Source organism: Gobius niger (genome assembly GCF_951799975.1).
Source record: "Gobius niger genome assembly, chromosome: 9".
NCBI classification, from domain to species: Eukaryota; Metazoa; Chordata; class Actinopteri; order Gobiiformes; family Gobiidae; genus Gobius; species Gobius niger.
Window position 1 is genome coordinate 15,389,145 of NC_136860.1, and position 20,893 is coordinate 15,410,037.

The 20,893-nt window shown below is 40.7% G+C and overlaps 1 protein-coding gene across 5 annotated transcripts in view; it reads right to left on the bottom strand.

Moving 5' to 3' along the window:
• LOC306967699 (protein TANC1-like) overlaps positions 1-20,893 on the bottom strand; it is a gene marked incomplete at its 3' end in the record, with an annotated part of 145,870 nt that overhangs the window by 2,257 nt on the left and 122,720 nt on the right. For 2 of the 5 annotated variants that reach the window (XM_079562817.1, XM_079562819.1), the window contains 11 exons: positions 18,705-18,941; positions 17,711-17,887; positions 15,862-15,940; positions 7,635-7,768; positions 6,417-6,540; positions 6,061-6,236; positions 5,239-5,371; positions 3,726-3,755; positions 3,511-3,602; positions 1,868-2,014; positions 52-152 (listed from right to left, as the gene is read on the bottom strand). In XM_079562817.1, the coding sequence (XP_079418943.1) occupies positions 52-152; positions 1,868-2,014; positions 3,511-3,602; positions 3,726-3,755; positions 5,239-5,371; positions 6,061-6,236; positions 6,417-6,540; positions 7,635-7,768; positions 15,862-15,940; positions 17,711-17,887; positions 18,705-18,941 (1,430 nt within the window). Of the gene's footprint in view, positions 1-47; positions 153-1,867; positions 2,015-3,510; positions 3,603-3,712; positions 3,756-5,238; positions 5,372-6,060; positions 6,237-6,416; positions 6,541-7,634; positions 7,769-15,861; positions 15,941-17,710; positions 17,888-18,704; positions 18,942-20,893 lie in introns of those variants that run through there. The other 3 variants (XM_079562818.1, XM_079562820.1, XR_013793202.1) reach the window with 3 other exon arrangements.

Here is a 20,893-nt window from a genome sequence, read left to right on the forward strand (position 1 = left end):
AATACTCCTAACTAAACAAACAATGCTCTGTAGCAGTGGTGAGTGCTTTACCTGCTGCTGCGCTTGGCTCTGGCCCGTGCATAGTAGGCTTCATAGGATTTGGGCTTTAGCTCTAATGCCTTTGTTGCAAATTCTTCAGCCATTCCAAAGTCCTATCAAAAAAGACCATTAAACTGTGAAAATTACATTCACCACGCAACAAGAACAAAATTGTATTCATTTGCATCTACTTGAATCTTAATGTGATTCCTAATCTGTGTGAGACGCATAAATGAGTCGCAGGGAGTTTGAACAAACTTTAATCAAGGTTAAGGTTATGGGTCACCATTTTTTAATTAGAGGAAGAAAAAGCATATCTCCATACCATGTTATTAAAAAAAAAAAGCTTCAAAAGCGATTTCATTAGTAAATCTTTAGATGTGCGGCTGTAATCCCACAGAGGAGCAGGCCGAAGTGACTGGCACATGCGGGAACAGAAAGTGTTTCACAGGGTTTCATTCCTGTGCCCAGTCTGCGCCGCCTCGTCGCTGCCATCTGAACACTGACACATGCTCAAATCCCTCCACATGCTGTCCACCCAACAAGCCTTCACTGACACATTTCAAAACACACATTTTCACCCAAATGCTACTTTACCAAATCACTTCCTAACCCACTCAAGCGCACATTTTCTTTCTAAATGTTAAGAAAATGATCTCATGTTACGTTCTCAATCTCGCTTACTTAAAATGATTGGATATTTAGGGTTAAACATGTTTTTTGAAGAACTCTTTTAGTAATGCATTGAACAGTTTTTTTCTCTTCTGTTTTAGACATTTAGTCCAACATAAGTCTAGTTTAAACCCTTTTAGGCCAGGTTTGGTGCCGATTTGACCTTGATCTAGGCCTGGTTATACTTAGAAGCTCAAATATTTTATGAGGTGGTAGTTGGAACCAGCGAAACCAGGAAAAGAGTTGGCTGGCAAGATCTCTACAAACCTTCTCTACGAACATGTTAAAGGCACATTTAAATCATTAAGGCAAGACACTGCAGGTGAATAGAGAAAACAAGTAATAATTTAGAGATATCAAAAAAAAATATTTGAAATTAGGCAACTAGGAATTAGATACTAAAAGATAGAGGCCGACCCATATTAAGGGATTTTACAATATCGGCTATTGAGAGAGAGCAGTGTTGGGTTTGGTGGATAGGCAGAGCTGGGTGTCATCCGCATAACAGTGGAAGCTGATGTGAAATTTGCAAAGAATGATTGTATCACCTAAAGTAATACAATAAAATTGTCCAGTGCTGGAGCAGCCAAGTATTAGGATTATAGTATAGGCAAGTAGTATAGGATTATAGACCAGACATTTGGTCTATAATCTAAAATCGGTAAAAAATATCGGCCGAGAATATCGGCATCGGCCAATTAACATCCCAAAATATCGGTATTGGCCTTAGAAAAACCCATATCGGTTGGCCTTTATAAAAGATCCCTCTGAAAAAACTTCAGTACAAGAACAAGACCGGATAGTTAGGTGTCTGTAGGAGCTACTAAAGTAGAGATGTTGTTGCAAGAGTGCAAGAAAACAAAATCCAAAGGTTTTGTAACGTAGGCACATGCGCGTATATATTTCTCACATCTTTAACCGTGGCCATTAAGTAAATTATCATATCTTGATAGAGCGTCATCTTGCTTCACATGGATACCAAACTTGTCAATATTTATGAATGAATACGTGTGTAAAAGATGAGGGACCAAATACATCCCAAAGGATATACTTGGTCTATTTTTTACAAAACATCCCTTAACATCAGAAAAGCAGGTCTTATTCCAGTCTTCTCTCTAATGGTAATTCTCTGTTAAGTCCTGTGTGACGTCCTTACATTAGTTTTCCTGCGACATCGGGACAGATTGAGGTACAGCGAGACCCGCAGGTCCTTGAACGCCTTCAGCTCTTCTCCGTATCCTTCTCGGGGAAACTTGCGGAGGGCGTATTGGTACCTCTGGGCCGCCTCCTTCATCTTCCCTTTCTGGAGGACAGGCAGAGGACAAGGGCACAGAGTCAGGCAGGCGAGAGGGGGGGGACGATGTCTTTAGCAGATGTTCCACTCATCCATCACACAGCGGCGGCCCAAAAACACAGAGTCCCCCGCTGACGGGTTTGTCCCCTCAACATGCAACTCAATCAGGGAAACGTCACATCTCAAACGCCGGAGGGATTATTTCAATGTTATCTTAGTTTTAAATAAATGATAAGCATTGCAGTGTAACGTGAATACAAGTTACATAGTGATAAATCAACACTTGTTTTTTCTTTGGACTTAACACAAACTTGTTAACAGCCCTCAATAAGGGTAGAAATACTGCTGTTTAATATTGAATGTAAGGCAATTACTTCAGCCATGTTGTTATCAAATATTCAAATTATTCCCATAGCTATATTAAGATTCAGATGATAGTGTTGAGAGGTCATACTGTAGCTCAATAAGCAAATTCACTTCACTTTTTGCATTACATTGATGTTCTAATAGTGCGTATGTCGAATGGTCAGATATTTTAGAAGACGGTACTTGTAGTGAAAAATTGGAGAACCACTAGACTGGAGGACAGAAGAAAGTACTTTTAGATTTGATATGTTCATGAGAGGATTCTGGAACTAACAAGGCTAAAACTACAATGTACCACCACCACCACCACTACTATTACATTACTACTACCAATATTACTTCTACTACTACTATTGCTACACTGATCACTGCTACAACTGCTGCTACTTTTGTCACAAAACATTACGATACATGGGGCTGATACACCGTGATGCATGTTTTGTTATTTGTAATTCTTCACCTGAATTAAAGTGATAGTCTGCAAAGTGATGATAGGTAGTGAAATTGGAAAGTAAACAATCAAATCCCTCCCCTCTTTAACCAGAAAGCCCTTCTTAGCAAAATGAGGAGAGCAGGAACAGAGTTTTCAAAAGTAAACAATCAAGCTCCTCCCCCTCCCTCCTGAGTGGGCTGGTTCACAGGAAAAGCTCATCTCATTGGTCAACGCGGGAGGATACGAGACTCTGATTAGTTGCTGAAGGAGGGACTTTACAAAAAAATAATATATATATTATTACTTGCTTTACATAAAAATGCAAGACCAGATGGTCGATTTAGCCTATTTTAAATAATTTGTAAAACATTTAGACTTCCAGACTATCACTTTAATTGAAACAGTGAGCACAGGTCAGGTTTCTTATAGCTTTTAACCAAATGTTTAAGTCTGACAGTAAGTGAAATATTTGAAAAGGGCAAAAACAGATTTAAAGTACCCCTGTGGTTGTGATACATTTCTAATCAGTCCATTTCTAAACTGGTTTCACAAAACAAAACATTGTCCCAGCCCTAACCACTACTCCTACTAAAGAAAAACCCAATTGCATTCCCCAAAAGAAACATACATCCAACTGAACTCAGTGTTTTAAAGACTGCACTACCCATAGATCGCATTTATTTCTCACAAAGTGTTCCCGCTGTACCTTGTAAAGCATGTTTCCTTCCTCCATCAGTTTCTGTAGAAGGATTATCAGGATATCAGGCTTGGACGTGGCCATGGCCCAAGCAGCATTTCCTTCACAAAAAAAAGAAAGAAAAAAAAAGAAAAGAAAACACATTTTGGATGATCCTTCATCTCAATCAAAGCCTTCTGTATTCCCATGATACTGGTACAAGTGAAGTTACCTATAGATTGTACCTGATCGGTCATATGGTGAAGTTCTGTATCCTTTTTATTTTTTTATAGTGACAGCAGTTAGGAGAGAGTCGGAAAAGGAGACTTGTTAGGAAACGCAGACGCCATGCAAAGAAGGCACATTTAGAGAGAGGAAAATGTGTTAGAGTGCTGCAAAGTGACAGCGTACAATTATATCCAATTTCCAGTCTGCTGCAAATGGCCCTTTTTTATTTTCGGCACCGAATTTATGGGACTGGTAACTACTAAAAAGGCAATTTCAAGGTCTCGCTCATTACCGGTCGTGAATGTTCGCAGACGGGAGAGTGCCGTGCAGATAAGCGGATGAGCCAGAGTGTCCTAAAGGTGATAAGTCGCTTGCCTAAATTACACGTAAACATGCAAAAAGAAAAGGAGACAAGACATGCACCAGTGGAAACAAGCCTTTTCCACAGCATTCCACGCAATTAGTCCGTTTATTCTTAGTGGACTGCTCTCTCCACACGGGCAGAGCAAAGCAGTGTTTATACGGTAGTTCACAAGCCTTTTGGGGAAAAGTCTTCACGTGAACGTTCAAGCCACATGCGCACGTGACATGTACAGAACTTTTGGGGATGCAGAAATATCACAAGTGGATTCATGATGTGATATGTGTGTGACAGGCTGTAGAAATGCCTGATATCTTGGGTGGTTGTTGCCATATTTTTAAAGTTTAAGCTTAATTTAGAATGAATATTGCTTGGAACAAAGCCGAGCAAGGAATCATGGTTTATGTTTGCCAATATTGTTACATCCCCTCATGATTTAAAGGAGTGCTACGCAACTTTTTATGTGGGGAAAAAAAGTTGATATTTGTGCATGTTTGACCTTGTAGTGACCCAGTGGCTGTACGAGTGGTCAACACGGCGCCACAGTGATGGAAGGTAAAGGCGCCCTGCTGTTCCCTCGTACTAGTCTCGCCAACCAGACTCCGCTTCTTTACAGAAGAGGGTCTGGCAACACTCCGTTGCGCGCTTTCAAAGGAAGTGACGCAGCGATATGGAGCCTACCGACCAATCAGAGCAGATCCCTGAACGGGCGTCACGTTGTTGCGCCTTTGTTTTGTAGTTTTTCAACACAAGGAACCACTTCACGTAATGCTCCGGTATGCTTGTATTCTTAAGTTTTTCTGACATAAACGACAGAAGTCATTTACTGAACTCCGTGTGGCAGGAGCGCCATTGTTAACGTCCGAATGATACAACTTTCTTGTCGCTGTTTCTGTCGTCACATCCGCTATGTTCTCATTGGCTGCTATGCGCTTCGGTTGTCCCACATTAGTCCCGCCTCAAGCAGTAGCTTTTCTACGACAGGGTCGCCAGACTAGTCTTCTGTTTATTAATTAATAAACATCGGAGATTAGTCTGGATGCCAGGCTACCCTCGTACAGCCGCTGGGTCACTACAAGGTCAAACATGCACAAATATCAACTTTTCTTTTCGCATAAAAAAAGTTGCATAATGCACCTTTAACATACAGAGAAAAGAAATGTCCATACCCAGTTTGGCCCCTTTCTTCAGCAGAGTGACCACCACAGAGGTATTCCTACATCCGATAGCCCGGTCCAGCGGCCTCATCCCGCTGTAGTCAACATGCTCGATCACCGCTCCTCGCTCCACCAAGTACTGGACCTGTTTTGGAGAGAGAGGCTCGCTTAATTCACCACAACATGGCTCTCATAATCGCACGGGAGTGATTTCGTTTAGCCGTCTGAGCGCTGGTTTGTGCATGTGACCCGGACTCGGCACTACTTATGCTCCTTGAAAGTTGTGAAGCGTGCTTATAAACTTGTGATGAAGTGGCATGTTAGAAAACCGTTGAAGTGCATAAGACACATTAGACACCATCTTTGCTAAAACATAGTTAACACATTTATATTTAAGATTTTTCCATTTGACATTTTTTGTGGTGTTTGTAGTTTCACTTCCTTATTGGACACTGGCAGGAAGTGACATAGATAGAGGCAAACCATTTTAAACAGACAATGCCGACCATGTTATGTCAATGGGAAATGAGTGAGACAAACTGCTATGACACTAAAAATAACATTTTGGGGCTTTTTTTTGTCCCTTTTTTGTTGTTTTTGTCACTCTTTAGTTGTGTTTTTGTTGCGTTTTGGTCACTTTTTTATAGCTTTTTTGTCACATTTTTGTAGAATTTCTGTCACATTTTTTGTCTAGTTTTGTCGCTATTTTCACGCTTTTTCATGAAGCTTTTAGATTTAGAATCGGAGAAAATGCACTCTTTTAAGGTGGGGGTTAAGAGGTTAAGTTATGAATGATTTGCAGCAATCTAACAGATTGAGGTGTTGGTTACGTACAATCTCTGCGTCTCCGTAGAAAGCGGCGAGGTCCAACGGCGTACGCCCGTTCTTGTCTGTGTGGTCGATGGCTGACCCTTTCTCCGCCAAATACTGCACTACGTTCTTATGTCCTTTCAAGCAGGCCCAGCTCATCGGGGTCAGGCCCTCCTTGTCCATGGACGTCAGTGATGCACCTAGGGGGAAATAACAACAGCAATGAGCCGATTTGCTGATTTTGTTAAGTATTATGCCGAGCTCTACCTGTTCAGACACTCAACCAATCAACCCTCCAATCATACTCTCCCTCCACTGGTAACACCTCTACCTTCCAGGGCCTAAGTTCTGTTCAAGGTCAATAGGTAGTGTTTCATTACCTTTAGAAAGCAGAAACTCGACCGTGTTGAGGTGCCCCTCGCAGGCGGCCACCATCAGAAGAGTGCGTCCCTGCTTGTCACTGATGTTGATGTCTGCTCCGTGCTGTAACAGTAGCTCCGCAATCTGTGAGGGGCATCAAACAAATCGCATTCAACAAAATTGGTACTTTGGCTCTCGTAGTGTAAACAAAAGCGGCGACAAAGCATCTGCTGTAATGGTTTTGCAAGTGCCATGTGCGAAAGGTTTACACAATACTAAGGAAGCAATTTTACATCAAAGTAAATTACAGTCATCGTGGTCAATGGAGACATGGGCTCTCAAGTGAAAGTCTATTATTTATTCGTCGTTTCCACTGAAATACAAATGTCACTTCTCTATTCAAAATTGCACGTTCAACAACGGTCTAAAAATACAAACTGATAGCCGCAGTCATTTAGTTACGATACCGACTGAGTGCTAATGCTCAACAATTGTAGAAATGCAATTTTTCTGAGAAATATTGCAATTGTGATGATGATTGATGGCAATATAGTCATGAAATCAACATCTGTTTGTGTGCAACTTCCACACATCTTGGAGCATTAACATGTGAGTAGAAAACCAACTCGATGATCAACTACATTTCAATCACACATTTTTGTGGAGGTCTAACTATATTGGTACGATCAGTACAATTTTATTGCTTAAACTACTTGATAAAATGCTTTGACAATTGCAGCCGTAGAAATAAAAAAGAGAGCGTATGCGGACAGTTAGCAAGCAGGCTAGTCTGGGAAACTTTACAGTGTTCATTAGCCGGTTCAAAGTATTTTTCCTTTGGCCGTTACCATTTAACCACCAAACTTCCCAAATTATAATAGATCCAAGATACGAGTTAGCATGTAAAAGTGTCCTTTGACCCAAACGCTAAATCATATTCAGTTAGTTTCAGCATTTTGTGGGGTCATATACACATCCAAACTTAACATCATCTAATAATATGTTAATCTACATGAAGCCACAGAAATTATATGAATGCCATGAAATGGACATGTCATACCTCACCATACTTCAATATAGGGCCTGGCTTCACCATTGCAGTCCGAGAAGCTGTACTACTCTGTGATTTCCATGATTGCGACCATTCAAATTGCGATTGTTCTCGTTTTAAATTCTTGGAAAACAGTTTCGGAAGTGTTTAGTTCCTCGGTAGCAGATATGAAAGCGCTCGGTCTCACCTGCCAGTGGCCCTGTCTGACGGCGCAGAACAGCGGAGACACGCCCCTTCGGTTCACCTGCTGCACCACGGCCCCCGCGTCCAACAGGAAATCACACACCTCCATCTTCCCTCGGCCCGCTGCCGCCGTCAGAGCTGGAGACACAGCAGAGCACACAATGACAAATGTTCCAGAAAATGTACAGAGATGCTTTTTTTTTTTACTTTACTTCAGTTCAGAAGTTTGATTATTTTTTTTGTAAGGGATCTTTTTTAAGCCATGGTATAAAAAGCAAAAACATACTCGAAATTCTGTTTAATTAACGCAGAATTCTCACGCATTCAGTGTGTCTCCTCCTCATGTGCTCAAAACACTCCACCAAACAGCTTCTCTGACATTGTATTGGAATTCAAAGGTTTAGCGGATTATATGGACCCTTTAAAGTGAGAAAAAAAAACTTAGCCAAACACCAAACTTTGTTTAATTTCTGGATGTTTCACACTAAGATTAGCTGTTCTTAATCCCCCTTAATTCACTTAAAACCCTGGAATGATCAAACAGCCCACAGAGCGATTGTTGAAAAGCGCCTGGAGCTGATGCCTGGCAGCAGATGGCTCTCACCACGCTCTAGAGTCTGGTTGCACTAAAACAGACACAGACAGACAGTAGACCCGCCGGAGGACTGTGGAGGAGAAGGAAAAAAAAGTGCTCTCAGATTGGTTTCTCTGAGATTTGGGAGGTGCCGCTGAACCTCCTTATCTCGCTGACATCATCCATCTGGAGGAAGAGCGAGCGGAGCCAAGCAGCCGCTCCCTCCATCTGCTTCCAAGTGTGGGTACCCCCCCCACCCACCCAGTACCGGCACCCCCCACCAATGATGCTGCAAGATCCACTGTCCATGCATGCACATTATGGCATGCGTGTAATATAGTTTCATCATATTAGCATAATCCATTCTGTCGCTGATGGAATAATGTGCTTAAAATGATTACTTTGCACCATCTCTACAGCACTTGTTTGCATGCTGTCTAGATTGATTACTATATATTTCATACCGTGCCTTAGAAATGTCTCTTGTGGATGAAAAAAAAAAGAAGTCAGTCTGAGTTTAAACCTTGAATTTCATTCCCAGACCAAAACTGTAAAAAAAAAAAAACTGAGTTAGTGCGAGGAAAGAAATTGCTCCAGGATGGATTCGTAATGGGATCCACTTGTTAGTCTACCCTAGTTCAGTCTGCTTGCATTAGTTTTTTGATATTTAAAAATGGTGAGGATTAAATTGTATGCATAAAGTTTTAGTTCAAATGAAAAGGTTTTTTTTATTATTATTCCTCCCACTGGACATCCATAAACAGAGCCAGAAAAAGTCACAATCCAGTGTGAAATATTGTGTTTTATGTAACTCAACTATGGCAATGACTTACTGTGAGATTCCTCAATAGCAATTGGCTAAAACACAACTTAAAATAAAGGAGCTGTACTGTTTGTTATGCCTCCATTCAGTATGTTGAATTCAGACATTTAAAGCAGAACTAAGTAACTCATGCCCCTGGAGGCCATAAGCGCCACTGCAGGTGTCATAGCATGTTACATTTTCATGAATTGTCCGTGAGAGTAAATACTACGCTGACAGAAAAGACAAAGGGAGAGAGGGATATTGTTCATCCAATTACACAATGGAGATCATTTTTTTCACTCAAACTTGGCTGTAAATACTGTTTAAGTGACGCTAGCCCGCAGTTAGCCTATTAGCTTCTTCTTTGTCATTCCATTTGTGTATGTTGCACCTCCGACCCGTATACGGCATCAAAGGTGCAATTGTGGAGACACCAGGGGGAGATGAAAGACCCCCCAATCATCCCATTAACACTTGTATTACCCCCAGAGGGACTACAGAAACAATTTGTTAAGGTAAACAAGTTACTTAGTACTGCTTTAAAAAAACACACAGTCTGCATTACTTGTGCTGTTAGCTAGCTAGTTGTTGTTAGCAATATTGGGATGGTGAAGCATGATAATCATAGAAATAAAAAGAAGAAGCGACTTAAGAAGAAGTGACATTGGACCTAACGTATGTAGACATTTAGCAAGCCGGCTAATCCGGAAAAGTCCATTAGTCTATATTTTTCCTTTAGCTGTTAGCATTTAACCATCAAACATCGGACATTATGAAAGATCAAAATGCTTTCAGCTGTGGTCAACCCATCGACCACATGAATGCAAACCTTTTTAGATTTGACTTTAGATAAGAATTAGCGTGTAAGTGTCCTCTGAGATAAATGCTAAATCATATTCCTCTAAGTGTCAGCTTTTTGTGTAGTCAGATACACATACAATGGCCACTAAACATCATGTTATAATACATTAATGATAGCGAAACCGCAGAAATTATATAAATGCCATGTCATACTTTGCCATACTTTAATATACAGGCGGTCCTGGCTTCTTCAGTCATTTGCTTGGGGATAGAACGCTCAATCCTAACAGGTCCAGTAAACCACTGGCGAACAGAGGTACGTATTTGTTGAAACAGTCTCAGATAGGCTGTGAACTCTTTCCCATGAAGAATCAGGAGGTTCAAAGTGTGTTCGGGAAGTTACGGATAACTTTGGACCATGGTTAAGAGTTCAAACCTCACTCGCACGGTGTGAAACCTCAAGAAATTAGATACAGAGTGAAATCGTAACATCGTGAACAAGTGCTACATTGTCAACTAAAACCGGCTGTAGCCTCAAAGGGTCATATCAGGATCACTTGAACTGAGGTAATGCATTTTCGCAGTATCTATTGGTGCAATTATCTAAACTTCTCTACTTCTTCTTTTTATAACTTGCAATGTTATCTGATGTTGCTTTGAAAACAATCATTAGAGATTAGCCTCCAACACAATCCACTGCCCTCACATCCCCGAACGTCGTAAACAACTCAATAAGGCAGAATCCGCCAAATGTCAATTACAAATCCTCGCAGGCAATTTATATTCAAGCAACACTCAGCCAAGCATTGATTGAGCTTTATGAAAATAGGAAGTTTGCGGAGCCCTGGAGACAGAGCAGATGTCACATTCGCCGGGGCAGGAAGCGCCTTTCTCCACCACCTCGCCGGATAAAAAAAATACAATTTGTACATGCGTGAATGACTTCCCCTCCAAGTGTTCAAATAACCAAGAGTTTCCCTGAAAAGAGCGAGAATTAGCGGCAAATAAAATGCTAACAATTTCCTCTCAGCTCTCAGGGGTAAAACTTTTGGGCGCAGAAATTGATTCCAGTATGCTAATGTGAAGTGTTTACAAGGCCGGAGTCTAGGGGTTGAGATAAAAAGCACTAAGTAGAGATAAATGGCAACAGTTTTCCCAAAAAGCATGACTGGCCAAAGGACGCGGCTGACGTTATTGTGCTAAATTAGAGCAAGAGCACTTAACCAGAAAGATAACACAGCACTGATGGAGTCTCAGGAGTTGGCTTGAAAGCACTATGTTGTAGATTTGAAATAGGTTTGTGGCTTGTAGTAGAAGACACACGATCTGCACTACAGCATCTTGTGTACACTTAATACATCGAAAAACCAGAACAGCAAATTTACTTCTTGCTCTTGGTCACACAAATCATTTTTCTCGTCCTAATGAGCAAATGGAGAGTAAGTGGCTTTTTAGAATAAAGATGGGTGGAACCATTAACTGGGTAAACTCTATACAAAGTAAATAGGAATATATTCAGCCCTATAGCTGGCGATTTTGATGGTCTTTCGATCATTGGTGCATATGGGCAGAAAGATTCTGTGTTTCTGCACTTGTTTCTGCGTCTTTGGGCCCAAAGAATGCTCCTGTACAGTGTCTTGTGTTATTGGACAGTGTGTATTATGGGGCTCTGTGCTTCATAACAAGAGCCGGCCTCCTACTGTGTGTTATACTCTAAAGTGAATTGGGTTGGACTTCAGGCTCGTCGACTCTCTTATTGGTATGTTTTTATTTATAAGGCGCTTCTTGAGAGGCTGCCTTCCTATTTATCTTGTCTTTTAAAAGTGAAGCCGAGTCAGCATAGTCTTCTAATGACACCTTGCAGTACATTGTGCCTAAAGTGCAGACTGAACTGGGAAAGACTGTTCAGTTATTAGGCTCCATTTACATGGAACTTACTAGACTTAAAAATCAAAGAACTTATTTCTTTAATAGTTTCAAGTCTCTTGTGATGTCAGTCCAGTTCAGATCATCTGTGTGTGAATGTTTTAACTAATGCTGTATATGTTTTTTTAATCAATGGAAACCATGTGTTGCTGCCCATCTTCATCACAAACCACTGGCCGCAACATTTTGAATGTAGAAAAAGTCAATGATGTTAAAATAGCAAATAAGTGCAAAAAAATCCGACCTTCAATGAAAGCTGTAGGTCCATGTCAGCAGAATACAAGCAGTTTTTGTTTGTTTGTGTTTTTTTATACACGACTGCTTCATGGCAAAAATCCTTTTTGGCCTCTGAGCCAACTGGAGCGCTATCTGAGGGGGCGGTGCCCTATCCAGATAATATAATACATCCATGATTCAGCCTGCTGCTAAAAGATCATGTGTTGCTAGCGAAGCATAGAGGTGAGAACTGAAATGTCCTCAACACTAAAACCCACCAGCACACAGTTTTACATTTTTTATTGTTTCAAGCTAAATTCCAAATCTTCTAGTAAATCAGTCGTACTTTTAATGTGCTCAAAATACTACCCTCACACCCTATGATGAAAGTACACCTGCCTTAAAGACACCCATCAATCAAGTGTCACACTACAGTAGCCTCAGAGGGCCATAACTTTAACAAATGTGGACCTGTAGCTGGCTGACTCACTGTGGAGCATTGTTTAGTCTCTGCGGCATTGCTCCAGTCTGCAAATGCAAACTCTGAGTTATGTTATGCATCTGGGAGAGCCATATAAATAATACATACGGCCTATCACATCATGAGCAGTAGGTTGTTGTTTGCAGGTGAGCTTCTATCTGAGCACAAATACACTGGCTGCATTTGCATAAAGGAAAAGTAATCATTGTCTGAAAGGATTATGAAATATGGTATTACAGATAAGTTTCAGAGAAATATATTTGAAATGAATTGATGTTGTTTTGCTGAAAACACTTTGTTCTTTTCTGCAGGTAAGTCAATAAATTACAGTTGATGTTTCTCAGTTAGACCGTTACTCAGTAATACAATCTCTGTTTAACAAAAAAAAGAAATAAAAAGAAAAAGTTTAAAGGAACAGGCCACTGTGTTTACATACTGAGATATGTTCTTACCTGAGCCTAGACGAGTTAATATGAACCTGTCTGGTCTTTGTGCGTGCCCTCAGTCACGCAAAACGACCAAAGATGTTGTTAGCATTTGGCCTCTCTCAGTGTATTCCTATAGCTCCAAATGGGGTGAAGTTAGATACGACCAAGCTCTTCCACGGGCACACACAAAGACCAGACAGGTACGTATCAACTCGTCTAAGCTCAGGCAAGAACATATCTCAGTTTGGAAAAATGGTGGCCTGTTCCTTTAAAGCCATACTGGTGAGATTTCAGAAAATAAATATATGCATTGATTTCATTAGGAGACCTTTTATCAGTCATCAAAAAAAATTATCTATCTTTACTGCGAGTGAGCTCGTCTCTCCTCAGACTTGACTCTTATCTTTGTTGTTCTTTTTCCCTGATGGCACAGGCTTATTCCAAGATGACAATGGCAGGATTCATCGGGCTCACATTGTGAAAGAGTGGTTTCGGGAGCATGGGACATTATTTTCACACAGAGTCCAGATCTTAACCCTACTGAAAATCTTTGGGCTGTGCTGGAGAAGGCTTTACACAGAGTCACACTCTCCCATCGTCAACACAAGATCATGGTGAAACGCAGTGTACACATACCACATAAACCTATTTTCTGTTTGCAGTACAAACTACTTATTTGTTTCCATAGTGTCTCTGTTTAGTATTTCAAACTAAGAGTTATTTTTAGACATACACTTTTCCAAGCTGAATTATAATTTGTGGTAAGACTGGTGCACTTTCATGTCATAGACAATAATAATTATGATTTTTGCTTCACTACTTTTCCTGTCACTGATACAACCACAATGACATTCGTGACCACTAACATTTGCATTTGGTGAAAAGAAAATCTTCAAAAGCAACCACTTGTCTATTTTTGGTGAGTTTAGTCACAAAGTTAGTCTGAAATTATGAAGTTATTGCAATTTCCCCCCCCCCCCAAAAGGCAGATGGATAAAAAACACTTGGTTTTGTTTGGTTAACTTAATCAAAAAAGGTGATGTGTCAAAACTGCCATCTTAAACTAAGTATTTAAGGTATAATAGATATGTCAAGTGATGAAAATGATACAGGCGTCTACACTCTGTCTGATAATATGACATCAAACTGTGGAATGTCCTGAACGAAACCTTTAAAATAATCCCTCGCTGGTTCTTTATTTTAATATAGTTTCTGTGTACTTTCAACCATATTGAAAAACTTAAAGGAACTACAGGGATTTACCCAACACTTGGCAGAAACGAAGCTAATAAGTCTTTCCATTTGTCTATTTTCAGATCCTCTTATTAGATTTCAGTCAGGAGCTCGACAGTGCTACTATTGCCATTTGTAAAACATCTTGCGGTTGAAGAGCCAAGCCTTAAATTACAAACACTACATGAACAGTCACTCAATATGGCTGCACACATAAAACAGACAACTCAATTTCCAAAATGATGTCAGTGCATAAACGTCGAGGAAAAAAAGGCAGCGCAGGTTGGAAAAATCATTTAAACCAAACACAGCATGGGCTTGAGCACAAATCCACATGGCCGCAAAACCTAACGATTTCAACAGAACTGGGACGGTGTGGAACAGTGGAGATTTCAAAAGTCCCAAATCACGCATTACACTGGCTTTTTAAGTACACTTTACACACCTTTGTCTCTGTATTTCACATTTCAAAACTTGTGATATTTAGCTCAGATCCTAGTTTTCACTTATAGTCTCATGATGAAAATTTGAGAACTAACAAAACAATACAAAAAGCCCTGTTAAAACCACACCCTGTTAGATTTTACCCAATAAATTAAATTGAAATACAAGCATTTATTTTATGACAGATATTTTCATCATCAAAACAACCTTATAAATGTACAAACAAATAGTATAGTTGAAAATGTTGCACAGTGTGGCTTTAAGGCAAGACACTGCAGGCGAATAGGGGGAAAAAAGAAAATTTGTGATATGAAGTTGAAACTTCTGCTTGAGATTACTGGCATTATTATGAGAAAAAAAAATATTAAAACTTTTCTGTAAGTTTTCAAGCTCAATACATCAGGCTAGGTATTAGATATTTAAAAAAATCTTTCTGAAAAAGCCTTCAAAATATTGTTAAGTCCAAGACTGGAAAGTTTGGAGTCTGAAGAAGCAACTAAAGTGGTGAAGTCATTGCATGAGTGAAACAAAAATCTAATTTTGAGAAAAGTGTCCCTGCAGTTTTGTAGCATGTGCGGGAGTACATTTCTCCGGTCTTTCGTACTGGGTGGCTCCCAGAAAGGAAATGACCATATTTGGAATAAAGTGTCATATCGGGCACCTTTTGCTGGACACGTAGGATGTAAAATATGTCAATATTTGTGAATGAATGCACGAGGGAAAGCCGGCTTTGCGAAGCGAGGGAAAAAAAATAGCTAAAAACGTCTCCACATTGACCATTGCGTGAAAAATCTATATTTTCACTTGCTTTAAGCTGTATGGACAAGTCAACAAAGAAGCACCAACTCATGACATCATCAGGTGGAAACAGAATGTTTTGAGCTCTTGAGAAGAAGACCGACTGACTATAGAGGATTACTCAAAACATGTGTGAATGAAACAAAGTATAGCTACTCTATAGGTATGTGGTTGATGCTAGAAAAGCATTATGTATACCATGTCAGTTTAGCATAATAATAGAACTTTAAAGCCACACTGCGGAACATTTCGGGTTAAATTTATTATTGTCACTGTCTAAACAATAAATAAACAAACAGGTATTTTTCTCACCCAAATAATTACTCGAGTTTCAGTCTGTCAATTGGGTGAAATGTTACGCAGTACGGCTTTAAAATGTAACCATGCGCCAAGCAGAAAATATGGCGTCTGAGATGGCGACCTGCGGCCTCTTCTAATAACAGTGGCTTAGCCCGGAATGACAAACCAGCGGGCGATGGATAAAGAAAACAAGTGTGCAGCGCTGAAAGATTGATGCGCACGTACCTGTCTCTCCCCACAGAGTGTCATGGCTATCAATTTGCACCGCATGCTCATTATTCAGAGCCAGCAAGCCCCTCACAACCTGCCAAGAAGAAAACGGAGATTAATGGCGCGCCGTGTCGAGCTTAAGATATCATAAAATAACTGGGGGATGCAAATGTGCCTGTAGAATGGCATTAAGCTGATTGGAAAGTCGTCAAAGAGATAATAGTTATGACTTAATTAAAGAGTAGGCTAGATACCTGCTGGAGGTGAATTGGGAGATCACAGGGGATCGGATAAAAGCGCGTTTGTTGAGGTTCCTCTTTGATTATAGAACTAAGGTAAACTGCCAATAGACTTCAGTGCCTTAATCAAAACAGAAATAGCGGGTGCTCTTGATCCACCATACTGCACACTTTGTATAGGCTGTTGCTAAAGGGAGCAAACGGAGGAGCAAAAGTCAAGAAGCTAGCTACAGGCACACTCCATTTAAATATACACAATCAAGGCATTGGGTAACTAGTCTTAAAGGTGCATTATGGAACTTTTGATGCAGAAGAAACATTTTTTTTGTTTATATTTGTGCGTAATTTACCTTTTCATGACCAAATTGCTGTGTGGTTGGTCTGCATGGCATTTACTTTCCATCACGGTGGTCTCTACAACGCTCCAGGATCAATCGTTTTGGAGGTTTTCTGGTGAGAGGGTACGTCAACAGTGAAAACCAACCTAACTGTTGGACCTGGAGCGTCCTAGAGACCACGGTGATGGAAAGTAAGTAAAGGCGCCATTGCTGACCACTCATACAGCCACTCGGTCACAACAAGGTCAAATACACACTAATATAAATATCATACGTTTTATTTGCATAAAAAGTTACATGATTAAATTAAACCAAACTTTTTTTTTACAGTTTTCCGCTCCTGTCTGTTTTTGTTTTAGCCTGTTTCAGCAATAAAAAAAAAATCCAAGTCAGATGGAAGCCCTCATTGATTTTGCGTTAAAGCCTGGCTTCTTTGCGTTACCTGATAACAATAGTTTGGCGAATTACCCACTGTGCAGCCCTATTTCTCATCTCTGTGTGGTCAAGCCCCCAGTCAGTGAAACTTCCCCTGTCCTCCTCCGCCTGCACTAGCGCGATGTGATCTGACAGTAGAAGTTGTCCTGGTTGTGCAGTCCTCCGGCAGACCTCTGGGTCCCACCCCGGCTAATGAGCGGGCCAAAATAAACCTTGAGCTTGAGTTGCACGGAGGCAGCGGGAGGCACCGCAGTGCGATCGATCACGCCTTCACTCACAGCGAGGCCGACTTGCAGCTCGAATCCACATCCTCAACACTTTCATTATATATCGGAATTTATCTTTATATTATGCATGATCCCGAGGAGGTGCTTGTACGATTTAGTGAAAATGTGAGTGAAAGAGGTCGATAAATTCAATGTTGCCCAAGCTAATAGTTTTCTCTATTTCAATGTGTATGATTCAGAGTTAGTGTAATTATATAATGTATGCAGTCTCCTGAACTTCTCGCCTCATTTGAAAGTTCAGATTCTCCACATTCACTCCTTTTTTTAGACACGATAACACATTAACATTCAAGCTTGTGCTACTGCAGAAGTGTCATTGATAGATTGATAGATTCATAATCAACATAAAATACATGAAAATGCCAATCCTTCAATATAATTCTTGTCACCTAGTTTGGACATCTTCTTTTAGAGGCTCTGCAGACCCCTTGCAAAGTTTTGAGGGTCAAACAACTTCCTCAAGAAATAGTTGTGTTCCTTCTAAATAATTTTACTCAAGTGAAAGGTACTTTGTGATGAATCCACTCATAGATACTGTAAACTGAGCAGAAGTTGTGCGTCATACCTGCGTGTGTCCCATGCTGGCTGCGCCTATCAGAGCCTGCTGTAAGGCTTTACTCTTGAGAGACTGGTCCAGCTCCGCGCTCCACTCCAGCTCCAGCAGGTGCTCCATTATCTCCAGATGGCCCCGCAGAGCGGCGTGAACAAGCGCGCACTGCCCGCTCTTATCCACGTGATCCACCTGCGCGTGTCAGACACAGGCATCAAATGACACACAAAAAACAACTATATCTTGTGCACATTTACAGTATGTCTAGCAAAGTCAAAACTCAGTAGCAGCTGAATGATTTAGTAAATATACCCAGTTGCATTTGCTATTCATTTTTTTTTAAGCAGAACTAAGTGACTTTTTTACCATAATAAATAATTTTCATAGTCCCTCTGAGGGTAATACAAGTGTTAATGGAATGATTGGGGGGTCTTTCATCTCCACTGGTGTCTCTGGTCAGAAAACCACACTTGCAACTTTCCTGCCTCTGACCCGGCAGCCCCAATACACGCTAATGGAAAACATCTCAATCACTGCTCTCAGTTGTCAACAAAATCAGTTTTGGCTCACATTTCTGAGGTTCATCACGATCAGAAGAAGCTAACAGGCTAATGGGCAAAGCTAACTGTGGACTATCGCCACTTTAGCAGTATTTACAGCCTCGTTTGAGCGGGAAAAAAATACCTCCATTGTATAATTAGGTTGCGGCTCAATGTACAATATCCCTCTCTCACTTTGTCTTTTGTCAGCGTAGTATTTACTCTAACTGACAATTAATGAGTAAAAAAACACAAAATACTAAGTTCTGCTTTAAACATATAAACAAGAATCAGTTCACAAACACAGCTTTTGAACATGCAGTAGCAACAATATTGACAAAATGTCACAAATCACTCGAAGCACTTTTTGCAAGAAGAATATGACCAAACTACTCCTAAGACCGTGTGGATACCCTGTTAAACCAAACCTGTAACAAATTCTGACTAACCAGTCAAGCCCCCACGCTCACCTTGGCCCCCCTCTTGCACAGAACCATGACTAGGCCTGAGTGTCCCGCGGCGGCTGAGAAGAGCAGGGGACTCATGCCGTTCTCCGCCACCACATCCACACTGGCCCCAAACTCCAGCAGCAGAGAGGTGATCTCCTGATGGCCCAGGTGGCACTGCACGCACAGCACCGGCGCGTTGTTCAGGACCTCCGTGCGATAGTTCACGTTGGCTCCTCCCAGCATCAGCAGACGGCTCACCTGTGGATGGCGACGCAAAGGCAGCTGAAGTGACAGTTGGATTTAGAGGAGTTCTTTTGGCTTTGCTTTTTGTCTGGGTAAACTCGATAAAGGCAGAGGACTCTAAGCATCACTAGATGAACCCAAGTACTATCAGTAGTACCCGTTACCCCAGTTTGAGAACCAGTGCTTTAGGTAAAATCAGCCACGTTTGATGACAACAGGAAACAACATCCACAGTTACAATGATAGCAAAACAATATATTAAAGGTGCACTATGCAACTTTTTATTTGGAACAAACAAGTGGATATTTGTGAGTATTTGACCTTGTAGTGACCCAGCAGCTGTATGAGTGTTCGGTATGTTCCAGCATCAGTTGTTTGGATGGTTTTCACTGCTGACGGAACCTCTCACCAAAAAACCTCCAAAACAATTGATCCTGGAGCTTTGTAGAGACCCCAATGATCGAAGGTAAAGGTGCCATGCTGACCACTCATACAGCTGCTGGGTCACTGTAAGGTCAAATATGTACAAATACAAAACAAATTTCCGCATAAAAAGTTGCATAACGCACCTTTGAAGTATAACATCAGACCAAGGAAATTATCTCTCACTTTTGGACAAAATCTGCAATTACTCCTGTTTTAAATAACAACATAACATATACCTTGGTACAATAATTGACAACAAACTAACAGAGAATGCATACATTACCACCAAGACTAAAGCTACAAAGTTTTAATGCACACTGCTCTAAGTTTTATTGAAAGACGTTTTGTTTTTTTCCATTCAGTGCTGGGGACGTGCTCTGTCCCTACAAAATCAAAAAAGAAGTTTGAGAAGGTAATCAAAGTAGGCTCTAAAATATTTGGCCAACAAATGGAGAGCGCCCAAAATATTTTGGCGAACCCACAGATCCTGTGCGAGTTTATCCTCCTCCCATCATGATGCCGAAAATGAAGATGAAACGGGGCAGCTTAGCATTAAAGGATGAAGTGTCTTGCCAAAGGACACCAGGTCCCCAAAGCACATAAAATAATTGATGCCCATCGTGTTGTTTTGGCATACAGACTTTACTTATTTATGTTAAGGGCCGTTTCACAAATTAGAAAAATATACAAAAAATCTATAACCGAGAAAACTTGTATTGTGTATCTTTTTTCCACCACCGTATTGTGACATGTTAGACTTACTTAAGCTTTTGCAGCTGTGATCTGCTAAAGACACTAAATGTCAACACGCCTCTGTAATGTTGTGATACACGGCACGTCGAGCCAATTCCACTGTAGAGCTATTACAGACAATGTAAAGGTCAGATTGTAATGAAGTGGTCACAATCTGCCGCGTGCAGTTATCAGTATGTCGCACTACACGCTGCGGACAAAATCAATACAAAATGCAACACAGAAAAAAAACTAAAACAATTCTTCACCAGGAATGATTGTTGAAATAAAAAGTCTTCAAGCGTTTCAGTTTCCCAGGGGACGACACAAGGTCACAGGGCTTGTCTGTCCGGAAGATTTCTCACTTACACACAGTAACTGGCAGTGAGGATGATAAAACTCATCTCAAACACTAAAACTAATGACACAGACAGATGTGGAATAATTTCGCTCAAAGCCAAATGCTACATCATTCTGACATAATGGTCTTTGTGAAAAAAGGGCAGTTACAGTACAAAGCTGTTTGATTTCTACATTGATATTGCCCAATCTTTTTATGTCAGTACAATAGAAAGTTTAAGTTTTGTCCCAAAAAAAGGCAAGTTAAAAAAAAAAAAAAGTAATTGCTGCAACAGACATCAGGTACTGTATTTTAGTTGAAGAATGAGCCATCCTCTCCCTGCAACTAGGATCTCTGTCAAGTGTCTCGTGAACAAAAGCAACAGAGCCCAGGCAAAAAAAACATTGTTCAGTTAGATTAGACTAGACAGAATCACCAGAAACCACAATAACTTTCTCAACATCACCTG